Below are 20,902 nucleotides of genomic sequence, written 5' to 3'. Positions count from 1 at the left end.
ACTTTCTCCTGCTGTTAAATGAAGACAGGATGAGGCATAAAGATGATAGTGGAGTTTTAAACAAAATCGGGAAAAGAAACAGGCTGACAATAGTCACATTTAGTAAAATACTTACAAACTACAACCATTTCAAACTTGCTCTGTTTTTTCCATACCTTTGTATTAAAAACTCGAGATTTGTTCTCGACTTCCAAGGTTTGTGCATCACTTTCTTTGCAGTAACTTTCTGCTCCAATGGTATCCATAATATTGCTTCCACAATTCTGTGTATTATAGCCACTATCCATCTGCCAGGAATGAGAAGAGAGAAAAACCACCACAGATAACACCGCAAACTAATTCACCTTAACCACAAAAGTTATTTTCAGAAACTTTTATGTTTAAGTAAATTTATTTTAGAATATTTATATAAAATGTTATATATATAATTAGATATGGCTTATATAAGTAAATATAAAGACCATTTAAAAACATTAAATCACTTTGTATCATTCACAACTGAACACTACAAGTAGTATTTAATATTGATTATATTGAATTTTAAAAGCAATATATAAACATAAAAGGTAGTTCTACATAGAACTGTTTGTTCTTCAAAGTAGTTACTACAATTCCTTCTAATAAAATACATCTTGTAATTTTCTTTAAAATCAGTGAACAAGGCACCAAGAACATATTTTTCTGTTACTTTGTGCTCACACCCGGTGGATGAAAATAAAAATTACAGTCAACTTCTTGCAATTTATTTACTAAGCTTGTCTCTCTAAAGGGTTACTTGCATCTCTAAATAAAATTTACCTAAAAGGCATGGTACCTTTAAGAGGATTCAAAACAACACACATTTTTTAGATGTCCTATACTCTTGTTGAAATAAAAAATCTTACCTTCATAATAATACCATGTATATATAATAGCTCTAGATGTTAGCTCAACTTTTCATTTTAATTAAAATTGTAGCATTCAACAACACACTGTTACAGCCCAAAAAAGCAAAAGAAAAAAAGGGACTCTAGCAAACTTCAATTTTGGTACAAATAGGATAAATATTTATTTTGTGGGGGCCTAAAAAAGTGCCAGTGGCACCTCACTCCAGTACTCTTGCCTGGAAATTCCATGGACGGAGGAGCCTGGTGGGCTGCAGTCCATGGGGTCGCTAAGAGTCGGACACGACTGAGCGACTTCACTTTCACTTTTCACTTTCATGCATTGGAGAAGGAAATGGCAACCCACTCCAGTGTTCTTGCCTGGAGAATCCCAGGGACGGGGGAGCCTGGTGGGCTGCCATCTAGGGGGTCACACAGAGTCGGACACGACTGAAGCAACTTAGCAGCAGCAGCAACAAAAAAGTGCCAGGCCCCATATGGTACTCAGTGTAATATCATTCTCATTTTCTCCTTGCAACACCCTATTAACTGCACAGATGAGGAGACTGAGGCTCGGGAAGGATAACTTTCATAGTGTTGGGATGAGGTCAGGAAGAGTTGAGGCCCCCCTGCCTCTGTCCATTCACTGCACACACTGCACTTAACTGCACAGTGCTGAACGCCTAACAACACAACCCACAAGGCAGTCATCTTGCACTTAACCCCCTGATATGCCAACTATAATCAGCTAAGGGAAAACTACATTTGCCCCAATCACCAACATCAGAATAGCCTAGTAAGTCCATTCTATCATAAGAAAAATGTCTTCAGTTTTCAGGGATGGATGCATGTTCACTCCTGGGACTCACATGCCATCTGAACAAAACCCTTGTGATGTAGGGAGGATGGTACACAGGGTGTCTGCCCCACTCTCTAGGAAGGAAAGGATTCATAGGAGCCCAAAAGGTGACATGGTGGCTGACCCCCTCCCTTGCCCCCTGCCAGCTCCCATCTAAGCCTCTACTAATGTCAGTGCCTACTGTGTGCCAACAGACGACACAGGTCACTTCACCACTCCCCACAGGCCTCAGGGGAGGCAACACGGTATTTCAAACTCTGGAAAGCCAATGTGACTGAAACAGAGAAGGAAGGGAAACAAAACAAAGCAGGAGAGTAAAGCCAAGGCCAGACCACGCAATGCTTTGCCAGCCACAAGACTTCTGCATTAATGCCAAGGCCAAAACAAGCAACAATAAGAAAAAAAAAGCTTAGAAATTCAAGATGCAGAAATAAAAATAGAGGGTTATTATATAAAGTTGAGCAAATTTCCACAAAATTAGAACAAAAGGGAGTTAAAAACAAAAAACAGTGAAAAGATTTGTTTAAATTAGAGAATCAAAAGAACTTCTAAAGGGAAGAGTGAAAAATGAAGATAATATTCAAGAAAAGATCCAAGAAGTGAAGGGCAAGAGTTTACAGATCACAAGGAACTGAGTGCCCAGTACAACTGATGAAAAGGAACCCACACCAAAGAATCACTGCAATTTCAGGACCCTTTAACTCCAGAAAGGGGTAAAATGAGACCAGTGCAAAACGGTGAAGCACTCAAATGGTTTCAGGTCTTTCACCAGCAACACTGAGAACAGAATCAATGAAACAACGCCGTCAAAGTCTGAAGGGCAATTATTTCCAAATTCTCAAATGTGACAGAATAAAGATAAATCCAGCAGAAGTGCAGTATCTTGAAAAATGGACTTTTCCTCAGAAAGCTACTGGAAAATGTGTTGCAGTCAAGTGAAAAGCAAGCCTGGAAAGAGAACGGGGCACAGGAACATGGGAGAGGTTGAGGAAGTTCTCAGGATGAAGGGATACTCCAAGAACACAGCTGTGTTCCATGCCTGGAGGCCAACCTGTCACAACAAAGCAAGTCAAAAGGCCCTGAGAAACGTGGCCATTTTTGAATATCAGGAGCTGCCTCTGTGGTTGGAAGTAAAGAATGTATGAAAATATTTCTAAACTACAAAATTTTCTGGTAACAGATAAAGCCCAAAAGGTAAAGCTGAGACTGACTGGTAGATACCACAGACAGAAAGAACTATGTTCTAGCTTCTAAGGAAGGAGACTTGTAAAGGGGAGAGCAGTCCTCTAAGACAGGCTGGGACATCCCTGCACGTACTCAGGGAGACAGTGGATGGCAATTTAGCAGTAAGACAGGCTCCCAATGGGTGGTTGGACTGGATGATTAATTTGTATGCCTATGAAAGTATTTTCTAGTGCTTCTATAAGAGTTCTGAAAGAAAGGAAGAAAAAAAGAGAGCAAAAAAGTTAACGATACTTTTAAGACTAAGTTTGACCTGATGTGCTTCTTTATTTAGGAACCAAATTCAGAAGTTAGAATATGTAAAGGTGATTCTAGTGTATTTTTCTGAGCAACGATCCTAGCAGTTAGGATAGACAATATAGGCATAAAATATAAGCAAAGCAGTATATGTAATTTGGAGTCATTTAAAAATCTCTCCATGGGATTTAAACTTTATCATGTCAAAACTGATAGCACTATAGCATTATAGAGTTGTGAGGATTAGATACATTGGTATAAAGAGGCTGGCAGAGTGTCTGGCACAGTGGAAGACTGTGTAAGTATTAACTATTACTATGGATCAGTATTAACTTAAAGAATGTGGACTCTAAAGCCAGACTGCCAAGATTGGAATCCTGGCTTGACCACTTACTAACTACAAAGGCAATTTACTGATCCTCTCTGACCCTCAGTTTCCTCATCTGTAAAATGGGGACAAGGGTACATCTATTTCATAGGATTATTAAGAAGGTTAAACAAAGTAACATATGTAAAGTACTTGAAATAATGCCTGGTATATTTTAACAGCTACGTAAGTGTTAGACATTGTTACTATGAAATTGGAGGTAGAATTGCCTTTCTGACTATTTTAAAGTTCTTTCAAAACTCCCAACTCAAAGAATATGACAATTAATGAAACAAATGTCTTTCTGAAAGGAAGCTGCTCGCTGTGAACCGCATTTGTCAAATGAATCATGCCTTCCTGATATTTGATACTACAAAATAGGAAATGTATGATTAAATGAAAAATGGCAGTTATAAATCACATTTTTTAAAAGTACAAAAAAAAATACATAAAATTATTCTCAACTATGTCTTCTCCCTAAATCATATAAAAGAAAAACCGAAACTATTGTATTTTTAGAATACAAAGCTATACCACAAACTGAATTCCTTTGGAACTAGCTCCACAGGAAAGAAAGGTGAACCCTGAGAAGTTGCCAGACTCTAGCAGTTATCTGCTCTTTTTTCCTACTCCATAGAATTATCAGTGAATATGATTATTAAATATGCATCACCAGGCCAAAGAAGACAACCCTCTTGATATCATCTAGTGCTGATTCAAGAAAACAATATATAATGCTATAGGTTTCACATTTAGCCTATTTCTTTCTCTCTCTGTCTTTCTCTCTTTTTTTGGCCATGACCCAGGACATGTCCAGTCTTAGCTGCTGGCCAGGGATCAAACCCACCCCACCTACAGTGGAAGCCAGGAGTCTTAATCACGGGAAGGCTAGGTCCCAAACCCATTTTCTTTCTTACTATAATCTTAGGAAGAAAAGGCTAGAGAACACCAAGGAAGCAAGGAAAGGACTCCAGAACATTCAAACGCCTTACCTGAATGTTACTGCTTTCACAGGGAAGGACACTGCTTTCTGCGAGAGGTGACAAGCACATGTGAGAGTTTTCAATACTGAAAGCCATCCCGCTCACAGAATCTGCCGCGGGTAAATTCCCATTATGAACTGGCTCCTTAATCCAGGTGGTCTCATCGGCTATCTCGATGGGATCGACCATGTCCACAGTGTTATTCTTCTTCTCACTCTCCACATCCTGCAGCAGTTCCAGTTCTTTCTCAGAAGCTCCGGACTGGCTCTGGGTAATAGACATGGCGGTCACCACCAAGTGCGCACCGCACGGAGACGTGTCACTGCCCAACTGCGGCAGGTGGACTCCAGCCATGCCCGTGACTGGGGCTGAGGCGTCTGTGGAAGGAACAGCTGCCTGGTCTTCTTCTTCTTCGCTACGAGCCTCAAGAGTGAAAGGAACTCGAATCAGTGAGGTCCGATACTGGGCACCTCCTCTGCACATCTCCAGTCTCATAGGAGACCAATTTTTAATTGGTGAGCAGCCATCTATGTAAGGACTTCTGATATATGGATTGGTAATCCCATTACAATTGGTTCCAGATGAAGCATCAGGAGAATGAAAAGCAAACTTTCTTTGTTCTAAAAGATAGGGAGGGGAAAAAAAATGGATGGGGAAGGAAAAGTCACCTCATGTGAAACGGAAAAGCCATTACTAAATGGTCATCATCACAGTCCACGACAGCAAAACCGGATGTCTCTAACAGTGGTGGTGTTTCCTAAAGCGAAATCTTGGTGTCAAAAATAACATCACAAACAAATGTGTATCCATAGGCAGGGCGAGGCTCTTCAAACTCTGGCGCTTTCCCTTTTGTAGTTAAACAAAATATTTTATTCCCTGAAAATCATTTCCTCACAAACATATTGTTACAGCAATGCTGTTCAAATCCAAGATATAGAACAAACCAGCTGACAGCTGCAAAATAACCTGGTAAATGAAATATGTAATAATCTGTTTGTCTTTAGGTAAAATACTACCCATGCTTGCGTGCTAAGTTGCTTGAGTGCTAAGTCCCTTCAGTCGTGTCGACTCTGTGCAACTCTATGGACGGTAGCCCGCCAGGCTCCTCTGTCCATGGGGATTCTCCAGGCAAGAATACTGGAGTGGGTTGCCATGCCCTCCTCCAGGGGATCTTCCCAACCCAGGGATTGAACTTGTGTCTCTTATGTCTCCCGCATTGGCAGACGGGTTCTTTACCACTAGTGCCACCTGGGAAGCCCCAGGTGGACACTGTAAGCAACATTAAAAGGCAAACAAAAGATTGCGCAACAAGGTCTGCAAAAATAAAGAGCTTAACGATGGTAAATGAAACTATAAAAATGCCTTAAAAGTTAATAGTTTTTTACAACACTTCATTAGCTTAATAAAAACAAAAGTTTTAAAAATGGGCAAAGCACATAAACAATCCTCCCAATGGTAAATGAACTCATGAAGTGTTTGGCCACACAAATAATAAAGAGTAGGGAAATTAAAGCAATGAGTGGCCATTTGTTGAACAAAAATTCTGATGTCTGAACTCATAATTCCTTCACCTTCCCAAACAAATGACCAACAAATATTTGGAAAGAATTCTACATTGTAATAAATTAAAGATGCAGAAATTAAAGCATTAAGAGACCTTTTTGTAATGCACTGAATCAACAAACATCATAAAGAATCAAACAGTAAAAAACATCAAAAAGAACACTGGGAAGATCAGTGTTGCTAGATGGGGGGAAATAACTTCCTCACACACCACTGATGACAATTTCAACTGGTGCAACTTCTTAGGAAGAAAATTTGACAAAATTCCTCAAGAGCTTAAAAATAGTCATCCCTCTCACCAAATAATTCTACTTCTGAGATTTTAACCTAAAGAAATAAATATATACAATACAATGTATATACAAGGAAAAATTAGAAATAATCTAAATGTTTACCTATGATTAAAGACAAAGGTACATCCGTGAAATGGAATATCATACAGTGATTCAAAAATCATGGTTTCAGACAATAATAAATGACCTGGATGACTTATGAATACTTATAATAAAATGCTTTGTGAAAAAAGCAGGATATAGAACTATGTGTGTGTGTGTTCACACATGAGTGGAGATATATATACACATATATACATGAACACATATAAGGGGAAGACCAACAAAAATAGTTTTCAGTTTTCTAACTGTATTTACCATGAACAGATTTTTGTAAATTGGGAATGATTTTCAACAAGTGCTGTAATTTTTTTTAAAAGAAACTGATATGGTGTAAAGAGAAATATGTAAATCCCGCCATACGATAATCACCTAAAAACCTTATGCAAACAAATACAGTTTTACAAAATATAAATATCTGATTGTGTGTGTGTGCCAAGTCACTTGTGTCCAGCTCTTTGCGACCCTATGGACTGTAGCTCGTCAGGCTCCTTCCTCTGTCCTTCAATCTCTTATGTCTCCTGGATTGACAGATGGTTCTTTACCACCTGAGAAGCCCACATATCTGATTACCAAAGTCTGATTACACAGTGGAGGGCACTCCAAAACCAACTTATCTCTACAACTGCCATCTTTCTTTGATTCTGCTTGTAAGATATTTGATATAAATAGTGCTAGTCTAATTACGTGTATCTGACATGAGAGCAAAACCTTGCTGAGAATTTCAGTCTTTGAAAATAAACTGTTCCTTTTGTTTAAAAAAAAAAAAAAAAAAAACACCCCAGGTTTCTAAATTTCAAAAGGGTTAGTAGTCATTTGGAACTCTATAGTTAGAACAAGCTAAAAAAAGCCTCTGTAATAATAAATACTGATAATATAAAAATTTTAATTGGGCATTTTATTACAAGACATACCTGAGAGTGGTGTCTTTCCTATTTGAAATGCAACTGGTGAGAAAGTGGGTGAAGAAATTGGTGAAGGATTGGTGATGCTTCCCAAACTGTATCTTTTTGCACTATCCTGAATAGGGCTAGAAGAAAACTGCCCCTGTGATAAAATTAAATAAACAAAATTACAGGGTTCTCCTCCTTAGCTCTGTTACACCAAGTGCTACTTGTCTTTATTTTCAAAACACATTTATAAGCTGAGTTGTATAATTCTGGTTAGTCATCAGAGAGCAAGATGCCACCTTTGCTTTGTGGCAAAAGGCAAGACACCAAAAGGCAGACCCATCGGCACAGAAAATAAGCTTATGGTGACCAAAGGGGAAGGCAGGGAGGGATAAACAAGGAGTCTGGGATGAACACACACACACTACTATATATAAAATAGTTAAGCAACAAGGACCTACTGTATAGCACAGGGAACTATACTCGATATTTCGTAATAACTTACGTGGGAAAAGAATCTGAAAAAAATAGATACATACATATGTATAACTGAATCGCTTTGCTGTACACTTGAAACTAACACAACAATGTAAGTTACCTATACTTATTAGAAGAAAAAAGGTTTAAAAAAAAAAAAAAAAGACACCAAAAGGCAAGGCATCTTGTGAGGATAGTTAAGAAGACTGTTCCAAAATTTTGAAACAGAATATACTAGACAGACAAAATAAAAATATACCATATTTACACAAACCATTATACTAAGTAGCAGTTTATGAAAAAAATTAAGTTACTCCACTACTACCAATCTAGTTGTGTTATGCTGAAAATCTCCCATAATTCAGTAAATATCTTACGCTGAAATTTCTTGAGACTCATTTACCTCTAAATACACAGTTGGAGAGTGACCAAAACCATTCCTATACCTAATGACAAAATGTGAACTGGGCTAACCCACATGAAATAGAAAACCCAACAGACAACGAATCACTCCTCTTGAGAGCAACAGGAACTTCTAGGTCCAAGATGCCTACAGCCAGCCAACCAGCCACTGTTAATCCACTTCTTACCGAACTCGGGGTCTGCACAGGGCTCCTACACTGCACAGGAGATAACTCTATTGAATAAAAAACCTCAAGTGACGTCTGGGCACCACTACGAGGACTTCTGGGAGAAGCTGGAGGTAAGGAGTCAGAGATACTTCCGTTGCCATCTAAAAAGAGCTTTCTTCTGAGGGATGAAGAACTGAGGTTTCCAGGAGACTGATCTGCAAATTCATCAGCTCTAAAATAGTCACCTACATTTAATATTAACGGAATAAAAGGCAGAGCTAGTCATTCGAAAGAGCAGTTATATTTTACTTGTCTGATTTTTTTTTTTTAAACAGTTTGTATTATGTTTGAATTTGTTTTCCAAAAAGAGGGAAAAAGTTTAACTGCATAGATGCTGTTTGAAATCCTTTTTTCAGTGTTTCCTTATTAGTATGGGTAGTATCAATAAGATGTGTCTGTGAATAGTTTATGTCTATAGTTAAGTTCATTATGACAAAAAGGCTAATTCAGGCCTTATTAAAGAAAAATTAGAAATTCCAGGATGGCTTCCCCACCTCTTTAAAAAGAGGTATTGCCACAGATCCCCATTTACAAAAAAGCATTAAAACAAAATCTTTTATTTAAGTTATTAAAGGTTTAAACAAATACAATACTTACCTAATATCTTCTCTAAATTAAAATCCACAGGAAGAGACAGCAATGTCTGGCAAGCAGCTGGAAGCAAGCAGACAAATAAATACAAACATGGTTAAATCAACACAAGCACCTAACATGCAGCTCAGTACGGGCTTCCCAATCAACTGTCTCCCCATGATGCTCCAGCCAAACTTGGTCATTTCCTTTATGCATCCCATTCCATACCATCTTCCCATAGACAGGTTCCCTCACTTTCTAACGCTGATGTGAACCCATAAATGCTAAAAGTTAACTCCTGGTTGTGCTGTTGGCACATGAATCAAAAAAAGCAGCCGGCTTAAATCTGGGGACAGATTTCCCAATACTAACAAAGTTTCAAAAGAATGCCTTCCAAAACCAAAAATCAATCCACAGGCTTTGCAGCACAACATAACACACTACTGTCGTTCCTCAAACATGGCCAGATGGATCTATTAATATTCGCTGGTGGCTCAGACGGAAAAGCACCTGCCTGCAATGCGGGAGACCCGGGTTCAATTCCTGAGTTGGGAAGATCCCCTGGAGAAGGAAATGGCAATCCACTCCAGCACTCTTGCCTGGAAAATCCCATGGACAGAGGAGCCTGATAGGCTACAGTCCATGGGGTCGCAAAGAGTCGGACACAACTGAGCGACTTCACTTTCACAAGGTCAGTTTTCATAAAGCTCACTTATAAAAAGCAAACAATTTCAATTCCAGAGTGAAATGTTATCCCATGAACTGAATTTAATATTAAATGTTGCATTAGTATAGAACATATTTCTTTTCCAGTTTATATTCACACTCACCATTGCTTTTCTCAGAATGGATGGTCAGCTTTCTTCCAACTGGAGATTCATTATTTGTGTTGATACCTATAAAACATTCTAAGTGAAAAATCTTAAATTTCCTATTCATTTACTTTAGGGTTACTTTTTCCAGAAAAAAAAAATTAAGTGTGGAAGCTTTTATTTTACATTTAAAAAAATAAATGCCTGCATATGTAAATATAAAATTTGACAAGCTTCTGTTAAATTTATTTATTTTCAACTTGGGGGAGCACTAGGATAAGAACGTAAGACTGGAGCAGTAGGACTGGAAAAGGTCAGTTTTCATTCCAATCCCAAAGAAAGGCAATGCCAAAGAATGCTCAAACTACCGCACAATTGCACTCATCTCACATGGTAGCAAAGTAATGCTCAAAATTCTCCAAGCCAGGCTTCAGCAATATGTGAACCGTGAACTTCCAATGTTCAAGCTGGTTTTAGAAAAGGCAGAGGAACCAGAGGTCAAATTGCCAACATCCACTGGATCATCAAAAAAGCAAGAGAGTTCCAGAAAAACATCTATTTCTGCTTTATTGACTGTGCCAAAGCCTTTGACTATGTGGATCACAATAAACTGTGGAAAATTCTGAAAGAGATGGGAATACCAGACCACCTGACCTGCCTCTTAAGAAACCTGTATGCAGGTCAGGAAGCAACAGTTAGAACTAGACATGGAACAACAGACTGGTTCCAAATAGGAAAAGGAGTACATCAAGGATGTATATTGCCACCCTACTTATTTAACTTATATGCAGAGTACATCATGAGAAATGCTGGGTTGGAAGAAGCACAAGCTGGAATCAAGATTGCCAGGAGAAATATCAATAACCTCAGATATGCATATGGCACCCACCCTTATGGCAGAAAGTGAAGAACTAAAAAGCCTCTTGATGAAAGTGAAAGAGGAGAGTGAAAAAGTTGGCTTAAAGCTCAACATTCAGAAAACGATGATCATGGCATCTGGTCCCATCACTTCATGGGAAATAGATGGGGAAACAGTGGAAACAGTGTCAGACTTTATTTTTCTGGGCTCCAAAATCACTGCAGATGGTGACTGCAGCCATGAAATTAAAAGACGCTTACTCCTTGGAAGGCAAGTTATGACCAACCTAGACAGCATATTAAAAAGCAGACATTACTTTGTCAACAAAGGTCTGTCTAATCAAGGCTATGGTTTTTCCAGTGGTCATGTATGGATGTGAGAGTTGGACTGTGCAGAAAGCTAAGCGCCAAAGAATTGATGCTTTTGAACTGTGGTGTTGGAGAAGACTCTTGAGAGTCCCTTGGACTGCAAGGAGATCCAACCAGTCCATCCTAGAGATCAGTTCTGGGTATTCATTGGAAGGACTGATGTTGAAACTGAAATTCCAATACTTTGGCCACCTGATGCAAAGAGCTGACTCATTTGAAAAGACCCTGATGCTGGGAAAGATTTGGGGGAGGAGGAGAAGGGGACGACATAGAATGAGATGGTTGGATGGCATCACTGATTCAATGGACATGGATTTGGGTGGACTCCGGGAGTTGGTGATGGACAGGGAGGCCTGGCGTGCTGCAGGTCATGGGGTCGCAAAGAGTGGGACATGACTGAGCGACTGAACTGAACTGAGGATACGAATACTAGAGTTGTTTGCCATTCCACTCTCTAGGGCATCTTCCCAACCCAGGGACTGAACCTAGGTCTCCTGCGCTGCAGGCAGATTCTTTACCATTTGACCCACCAGGGAAACCCCACAAGGCTAAAACTCAAGGATTACCATAGCAATTAAGGAGGCATCAAAAGATCCTTTTTAAGGGGAGCAGGGTTGGTCTCTATGTCAACCTTAAAAGGTTGGGGACACGTTAGCTAATGTCAATGTCCTCAGCAGATCCTCGGCGGCTAGATGCTTTTTCAAAATAGGTATGGACAGGATATCCCTGGTGAGCCAGTGGTTAAGAATCTGCTTGCCAAGGGAGGGAATATCAGTTCAGTTTCTGGTCCAGGGATGTTTCCACAAACTGTGGGGCAACTAAGCCTGTGCACCACAACTACTGAGCCTGTGCTCTAGAGCCTGCGAGCCACAACTACTTGAGCCTGAAGCCCTAGAGCCTGTGCTTAGAGAAGCCACCACAATGAGAAGCCCTCACACAGCAACTAGAGAATAACCCCTGCTTCCTGCAACCAGAGAAAGTCCACGCACAGCAACAAAGACCCAGAGCTGCCATAAATAAATATTTCTTAATGGGTATAAATTATTGGAATTAAAATGCTAGGCCATTTTGACAGAAACTGCAATTTGATCAGTAAAACTGCACTCAGTTTTTTTCCTCCCCTCAAGACAGGAGTCAAAGATATGGTGCACATAATTTTTTAAAAAATATAAAGGTAATGACTAGTATTAAGCTTCTTAAATTGAAAAATCACCAGGTAGTAAATAAATGGGTGAATGAGTGAGTGGGTGGATAATTTAAAGTCTCTATCTATCTCATTAAAGGTCTACTATCAGAATGGTGAAAGATAAAATAAATAAAATTCTAGATTCAAATGCCTTCTTTGCTGTAGGCAGTGTGACCTTCTATAAGGCAAAAGTAATAAAGGTGCTTTGCTGCAAAACCCCTATAACATTAGGGTTTTTGGTCTTTAGGCTGGAGTTCAAACACCGTAAGGAGCTTCCCTGGTAGCTCAGAGGGTAAAGAAACTGCCTGTAATGCGGAAGACCCAGGTTCAGTCCTTGGAGTGGGAAGGTCTCCTGGAGAAGGGAATGGCTACCTACTCCAGTATTCTTGCCTAGAAAATCCCATGGACAGAGGAGCTTGGCAGGCTACCATCCACAGCTCTCAGAGAAGAGTTCGACATGACTGAGTGACTAACACTTTCATACTTTTTCACCAAACATCTTAATGGTGTAAATAAAACCTAGCAGTTTTCCTCCAACCAAACATTATTTGAGTAACATAAAAAACAAACAGGCTCTCTTTCTTACCTGTAGGTATTTCTAAAACCCTTTCCTAACTGTTCTTCCCAATTCCCCGACTCTGGCATTATCCCAACACTGTTCAACTGAATAGCAGTTGTCTCCTCAGTTGTTTCCTCTAAAAGGACTCCATAACTTTAAGACCACAATCAAATGAGGAAACATACATGGATTTGATTACAACAAAATAAGAATTCCCACACAACCAAGGACATCAAAACAAAAGTAACACATGTGACAGGAGATGACATGTGAAATGTTTAGAACTAATGGAACTTCTAATGTAACTACACAAAGTACCTTAGCAATTAAAAGGAAAAGAGAAAAAGACAACTCCAATAAGGATGATTTATAAATAGGGATTTTACAAAAGGAAATAAAAAAGCTGTGAGCATATGAGAAATGAAAATTAAAACAATCATTTAGAATGTCAAACAAACCACTGTTGTTGTTAAGTCACGTCTCTTCCGTTACACCATAGACTGTAGCCTGCCAAGCTCCTCTGCCCATGCGATTTTCAGGCAAGAATCCTGGAGTGGGTTGCCATTTCCTTCTCCAGCAACCCAGGGATCAAACACATCTCCTGGGTCTCATGCACTGGCAGGTGGATTCACTACCACTGAGCCACCAGGGAAGCCCCAACGCATTAGAATGGCACAAATCTGAAAGCCAAGTGTTGGCAGGGATGTAGAGACACGGGAATCCTAAACACTGCGGGTGGGCATGCAGGGTGTGTGGTCATTCTGGAGAGCACTCTAGCTCTGCACAATCAAGTCAGATAAACACACTGTCTTTAGCTCAGAAATTCTCAGCCTGTGTATACTTTTCTAAGAAATTCTCATTTAAGTCCATAAATAAAACAAGTACACTCATTGAAAGCACCCTGCTACATACATATTGGAATAGTAAAAGTTGACAGCATAAAGTCCACATGTACAAACAAAATCATTTTCCCCCGTGACTCACAATTTCCTTTATTACTCTTTAGGTAAACAATACTGAGCACTTACCACATGCTAAGTATGCGGTCTTGGAGGTATCATCTCATTTAATCTTCCCAACAACCATCATTTCATAGGTAAGGAGAGTGAGGCACAGAACAGCTAAGTAACTCACATAAAGTCACACAGCTGCTAAACTTTACTGCTATACAGCACAGCTCAAACTCAGACAGTATTACTCTAGAGAAAGGGTCAGCAAATGATTGCCCATGGGCCAAATCTGTGTTGTTGCCTTTTTTTGTAAATAAAGTTTTACTGGAACACCTCCACACTCATTCATTATGTATCATCAGTGTTGCTTTCATGGTACAGTAGAACTGAGTGGTTGCAGCAGCAACAGTATGGTCTGCAAAGCATAGAATATTTAATAATTGGTCCTTTACAGATAGAGGTTGCCATCCTCTATTCTAAGGTCACATTTTCCAGGAGAGGTTTTTCTGTGATGATGGAAAAGTTCTGTATCTGGGGCCAACACGGTCGCCACTTGGTGAGGCTACTGGGCACCTGAAATGTGAATGTATGACCAGGAAACCGAAATTCAAATTTTAGTTTATTCAAATTTAAATAGCCACATGTGGCTAATAGCTACTATATGTCAAGAACTATGAAGGGTCTGACAAGTTAGCATGTCAGCGTTCCATGGACACTGGCTGAAGTCATAAGGCTTCGGGTCAAAGACGGAGGACTTCATTATTCTCAGCATAGCAGGCAGCATGAGCTTCATGTTCACATCAGTTCTCTTTGACCATCAATCCTAAAGAAGTGGTACGAAACAGCCCTGGCAGATACAGCACACACAGACGGTCTGTGTTCCCAACCAAGGAACCCTGAGCTTAGGAAATCCCATTCTTATAAGCTGCAACCCAACTTGCTCCAGAGGGAAACAGTACCACACTATTATATCAGACATCAACACAAACCTACCTTCTGCTCCAGAAGGATGCTCTCTCTCTATTCTCCAAGGATGTTCACAATACAAACATCCTTGAAAAGATAGTTTGGAACAAAACCTGTCCGTGCCACCCTTCATGAGACGTATAGAAATGAGAGACCCACAGAGAACTGAACTGTCTTCCAACACCATATTGGACAGCACAGCTCCCCTGATCAGCCACAACACTCTGTCATCATGGGCTTGGTGACTATACCAAAGAGGCTATGTGTGGTATTTCTAGCATCTTCCTGATTCACATCACTTTAAAACAGGATACTTTAAGTATAAAATGTTTAAAAATAAGATCACGTAAGAAGGTTGATTCACCTGTTCAAAAATCCAACATTAAAAAATTGGGGGCAGGGAACCTAGTATCTATGAAGATGTTACCTTGGATACAGAATTTCTGAGCTGGGAGGGATGTTAACATATAACCATCTTGTTTAACTCCTTGATTTTAGAAATAAAAAACTGAGGCCAAAGGCACTGAGAAAGTTGATCAAGATCACTCCTTCCGGCTTATAATACAGAAGGGCTACAACCCAGGTCCACTGGCTATTGCACACCACCTTTACTTTGTAACGAATCTGAACTGAGTACAGAATCTGAACTAAGAAATGCTTCACTTTAAAGCCAGGTTCTGACACCTTATTTCTGTAACCCTGGACAGGTGCTCTAACCTTTCAAAAACTAGTTTTTCTCACTTATAAAATGAGGTCAATAACAGCACCTATTTCATACAAGCTGTTGCAAGAATACTGAAAGCACTGAACACTGGGCACATGAAAAGTGATCGACCCATCTTTCCATCTTTCCAAAACACAAAAAACTGTTGTGTTTTGATAAAGAACAGGACTAATATTCCCTCTTATACTATGTCCTATTAATGTGTGTTATTCTGAAGAGTAGCAATTCCAATGAGAGATGTGTATATAGAAGTAATATTTGAACACTGCTCACAACTCAGGACAGTAAGTAACCATTTCCTGGAGGTAGAAAAACATTTGAAAGATTGTTGGCTTGACCTTCAGTTTCCTTATTAACTTTGCAGATAATTGGCCGTAGTACACTACCCCAGAGGTCATATAAATGCCCATTCCTCCTCTACTACTATAAGAAACCAGCAAACTAGCAAAAAACAAAGCAATTTAAGGATTTCATTAAAAAAACTAACCTTCAAAATCACTGCAAAAATCATTAACAACTCAGATCTATATCCAATACTATTTCTGTGTCTATGGGTCTCTATAACCATCATTATAACTTGATATTCACAATGATCATGAAGAAAAAATTAAATTCAGAAAAGAATGGCTAAAAAAAAGAACTGTGTAAATTTTAGTCAAGTTTTGAATCCTTACTTTTAAATAGTTAAACCTGGTATCCCAGAAATTTAATTTTATAGCAAGCTTCCTCCCAAAGCAGATAAACTGATACTTCACTATACATGTTGTTTTACAATCACTGCTTTCTATTTTTATGAGTTTTATTCATACAATTTTTAATACACTCACATTTACTGGAATGATACTCTGAAAGCTGTTTCCCTTCATGATCAGTCCAAGGAGAGGGTACGATGACATCCTTAGTGAAAAACTAGGAGAATTAAAAGTCCTTCAATTAGGCATATGAAATAGGAAAAGGTAGTTGTGCTAAATAACCATCAAACATGCTACACACTGACTTTATAGTTATATTTTAAAATTTAATACTTAAAGCCCAAGTGAGCAAAGTGAAATGGGCGAAATTTAAAGTATATATAAAGAGAAGGTTTAAAGCTTCAAATCAACCCCTTACATTTGAAATTTGCAAATTAAGCTAAGGGTATTATTCACAAAGAAAATATCTTTCATTTCTCCCCCAGTTTTTTTGGAGGGAAGGATGAGGTTGACGAAAGGGAGGATGAAGAGGGAAGGAATAAAGGAAGACAGACGTATATGTGTAAACCAAGAGGAGGTGTGCTGGAGCTACCTTGTCCTGAGTCTCAAAATCTGATTATTAAATTTTCAGGAATCCTGTGGATCAGTTGTCAAACAAAGCCAACATTAAAATTATGTAAACAAATAAATTATATTAAAAAATAAAAACCCAAATCATCGCTTGGTAATTATTTTACTACATGTAACAATATCTATGCTCCTGAGGTTATTTACAGAGAGTCCCCTACATATGAATGAGTTCTGTTTCAAGAGCAAGTTCGCAGGTCCAATTTGTTCGTAAGTCCAACAAAGTTAGCCTAGGTACCCAACTAACACAGTCATCTATATAGTATTGTGTTGTCATAGATTTATAATACTTTTCACACAAATAACACAGAAAAAGCAAATAAAAAAATTAAGAAAACACTTTGAATCTTACAGTATAGTACCTTGGAAAGTACAATAGTACAACAGCTGGCATAAGTGAAAAGACAAGAAGAGTTACTGACTGGAGGAGGGGGAGGAGGTGGGAGAGGGTAGAGCTGAAGGATCGTCAGCAACAGGAGACGGAGGGCAAGCTGCAATTTCACTCATGCCTGACGTTGATGGCACAGGTTCTGGTTAGCAACTTGAAGGTTCGAATGTAGGGGACTTACTGTCTTTTGTATTTGTGTGGTAGAACGCCTGCATACAATGGTGTACCACATACATTTCTTTTCCCATTCAGCGATGTCATAATCACTAAACTGAAGCTGGCCATGGCTGGAGTATTTGTGTTATGGACAGCAGATTACTAACACTCATACTTCCCCCACAGTCAGAGGGCCAGTTGTTATATATTTATCAGCACACCACTGGTCAGTGTACTCTAACAAGTGGAGACAGAGCATTTGGATAAAAGCTGTATTACTGTATTAGGCTTAATTCACTTTATATAGGAATGAAAGAGGAAAGACATTTATACCAACGCTCTAATACAGTATTTTGCCCTCCCATCTCTGTTTTGAAAGTAACACAAAACATTTTCTTTATATTTTGCAATACTTATGACAAAAAACTAATTTCCTGACTAAACTACCTATGAATACATAAAAGACGTTAAAATGGAGCTGGGGAGCAGAGATACAGACAGTTCCCAGAAAAAAAAGGAATATAAAAGACTCACAAACTCATGAAGCGAAGCATAAGTTCACTCAAAATGAAAAAGATGGAAATCCAATAACAAGATAAAAATTTTAAAGTAGTAAGAATAGCATTATTTAAGCAGTTTGCTGACAGCCAGTATTGCAGATAACGAGAATATAGGCAGTATCGTAACATGGCCAGGAGAACAAATCGGTACAACCTTTAGGGAAGGCAATATGCCAAAATATACCAAAATTGAAAACACAAACCCTCTGATTTAGCAAGTCCATAAAGATATATGTACAAGTGTGTTCACTGCAGAAAAACACTGAACACAACCTACACATCTGTCAACAGGGGCTGGATTTGATTATGATACATTCATACAATGGAATACTATGCTATTTACTAAAAATCACTATGTGCTGATAATCAAAAATAAAATCTAAGAGATTATTAACTAGAAAAAAGAGGCAAAAGAGTATCAGAATGATGATCCTGCTAAGTCACTTCAGTCGTGTCTGACTCTATGCGACCCTATATCAGAATGATGATCCTGCTGAGTCACTTCAGTCGTGTCTGACTCTATGCGACCCTATAGATGCGACCCTATAGAGCCCCACCAGGCTCCCCTGTCCCTGGGATTCTCCAGGCAAGAACACTGGAGTGGGTTGCCATTTCCTTCTCCAATGCATGAAAGTGAAAAGTGAAAGTGAAGTCGCTCATTTGTGTCTGACTCTTTAGCGACCCCATGGACTGAAGCCTACCAGGCTCCTCCATCCGTGGGATTTTCCAGGCAAGAGTACTGGAGTGGGGTGCCATTGCCTTCTCCAATGATGATCCTATTTATGTGCAAATATTTAAAGGACATGAGCTATTACATACACAAAATGAATCTGAGAGTATACTTAAGAAATGTTAATGGCAATTAATTTCAAGGATTAAGGCAGGGAATGAGAGGATCTTTGTTTTCATTTTATGTTTTTTCCTTTGCAGTTTGGATTTTTCTGTTTTTAGTATGTGCATGTATTTACTGTATTTCACATATATAAACATGAATTTAATTTGCTACTGATACATTAACTTCTGCTACATTAGCCATAGTCTTCACTCTGAATTAATTTTCTTAAGTTTTTTTCTGAAATTTCCCTTTAAAATTAAGTTGAGAATTTGAAAGAGGAAGCATACTTTCCAAAATGTTGGGAAATGGGAAAGAGTCTGAGAATATTCAACTGGGGAGGAATCAGGTGACTGGATTAGAATGAAAATGTTGAAGTTATTAGATAGATTAACAAGTAGATAATATTTAGCAGGAGTAAAGCTTAGGAAACTGTTTCCTAAGAAACAGGCTATATCTGAAATGTGGGGGCTCACTGAATCTCTGAACATGCCATAGCTCAAGTCTTTTGGGGTGCAGAAGAATCAAGCATAGCTAACGAATAGAAGAGGGCAGAGGAAGACTAGTAAGGGAAAGAGGAAGGACAAGGCTGCCACGGCCTGAAGACTTTCTGAAAAATAACCAAGACAGACAACCTTTACACTCTAAAGGATTTTAGCAAAAAAGGAAAGCAAAAAGTGAGACGCTTAGTTTATTAGCTTAATATAAAAAAAAAAACCTTATCTTTGTGATATACTTTTTCTATTTAGCAGTATACTGTATTTCATGAAATATACTCAATGTCTTAAAAATTCAAAGAATTAACAAGAACAAAAGATAAAACTATTCCTGAGGCCAGGCTAGATTTTCAAGGCTTGAAAAAATCCAGCTTTCTCTACTCCAACTTGAAACAATGGTTCATGTTGATCAAAGGCACAAGAAGAAAACTATGTCAGGTCCTGAGAAGGAAGAGATAAATTGTGACCAGAAAAGAACTCAGTCTTGGGGAAGAAAAGCATAAAACCGATTATTACAATGAAAGGCGCTGGATCAGCTCAAAAACACCAATCTTAGGGGAGCTCCGAGGGATACTGGGAACGGACAGACTTGGGGAAGTTGAGACAGGAAAGATGTGAAGGAAGTCTTCCTCTCTTAGAGGTGCTGTGCATGCAGAATGGATGCTTAACTGGCTTCACCATCAGTAATAGTTTCAAGTTACCTCTTCAATGGCTTTTTGTCTTTTGTCTTCCACATCTTTATCTATTCTATGCAGAGATAAAAAAGAAAAATAACCATACCATTACTTCAGCAGACTGAACATTTAAAATAATAACCTTTCAAAGAAATAGTTTTCTTCCACGTTAGAAACTGGCAAATGTTAAGCTCATTTTAAAAGAAAAATTGGGATCTTATCACTTTTGTAAATGACAGTATTTGGAGAGTCAGCCTTGTGCTATTAGGCTTACCTGCCCCACCTTTTCCATTCACAGTTTGAATGGAATATTTTCTAGTAAAAGGCTTGCTGCTGCTGCTAAGTCATGTCAGTTGTGTCCAACTCTGTGAGACCCCATGGACGCAGCCCACCAGGCTCCCCCGTCCCTGGGATTCTCCAGGCAAGAACACTGGAGTGGGTTGCCATTTCCTTCTCCAATGCATGAAAGTGAAAAGTCAAAGGGAAGTCGCTCAGTGTGTCTGACTCTTTGCAACCCCATGGACTGCAGCCTACCAGGCTCCTCCGTCCATGGGATTTCCCAGGCAAGAGTACTGGAGTGGGGTGCCATCGCCTTCTCCGAGTAAAAGGCTTACATGGATACAATTTTTAAATTACTATTAACAATAGAAATAAAGCACTTTGAATAAACTGAGCTCTTTAATCACAATTTAAGAAGTATGTCATTCCACAGAAATCTAAAAACTGTCCAGATTCCTTTTCTTCTATTACAGCAAGCTTAACATAGTTGTAATTTTGGAATCAATTCTTACTCTTGACATAAATGAAAAAAAGACTATCATCCTTACAGTTCTAAATAAATTGGCAAAATTATTAATTCTGAAATTAAATATCAACACTATAAAATTTGAAATATAAAACTTTGTCCAAATGAATTTTTTTCCCACTTTGATAGAATATGCAATTACAGCACCACAAATTTATTACTTATAAGA

General features: G+C 38.8%; 1 protein-coding gene across 5 annotated transcripts in view; it reads right to left on the bottom strand.

Annotated features, from left to right (window-relative positions):
- BORA (bora, aurora kinase A activator) overlaps positions 1-20,902 on the bottom strand; it is a 28,451-nt gene that overhangs the window by 1,410 nt on the left and 6,139 nt on the right. For 3 of the 5 annotated variants that reach the window (XM_027557671.1, XM_027557674.1, XM_027557673.1), the window contains exons 4-12: positions 19,956-20,001; positions 16,330-16,411; positions 9,909-9,974; positions 9,103-9,159; positions 8,464-8,690; positions 7,858-7,914; positions 7,421-7,553; positions 4,561-5,171; positions 156-287 (exon numbers count right to left, since the gene is read on the bottom strand). In XM_027557671.1, the coding sequence (XP_027413472.1) occupies positions 156-287; positions 4,561-5,171; positions 7,421-7,553; positions 7,858-7,914; positions 8,464-8,690; positions 9,103-9,159; positions 9,909-9,974; positions 16,330-16,411; positions 19,956-20,001 (1,411 nt within the window). The remainder of the gene's footprint in view (positions 1-155; positions 288-4,560; positions 5,172-7,420; positions 7,554-7,857; positions 7,915-8,463; positions 8,691-9,102; positions 9,160-9,908; positions 9,975-16,329; positions 16,412-19,955; positions 20,002-20,902) is intronic. The other 2 variants (XM_027557672.1, XM_027557675.1) reach the window with 1 other exon arrangement.

The sequence above is a fragment of the Bos indicus x Bos taurus genome, chromosome 12 (assembly GCF_003369695.1).
Source record: "Bos indicus x Bos taurus breed Angus x Brahman F1 hybrid chromosome 12, Bos_hybrid_MaternalHap_v2.0, whole genome shotgun sequence".
In the NCBI taxonomy this organism is placed as follows: Eukaryota; Metazoa; Chordata; class Mammalia; order Artiodactyla; family Bovidae; genus Bos; species Bos indicus x Bos taurus.
The sequence above is the reverse complement of the archived record's forward strand: the minus strand, read 5'-3'. Positions and strand labels throughout refer to the sequence as shown.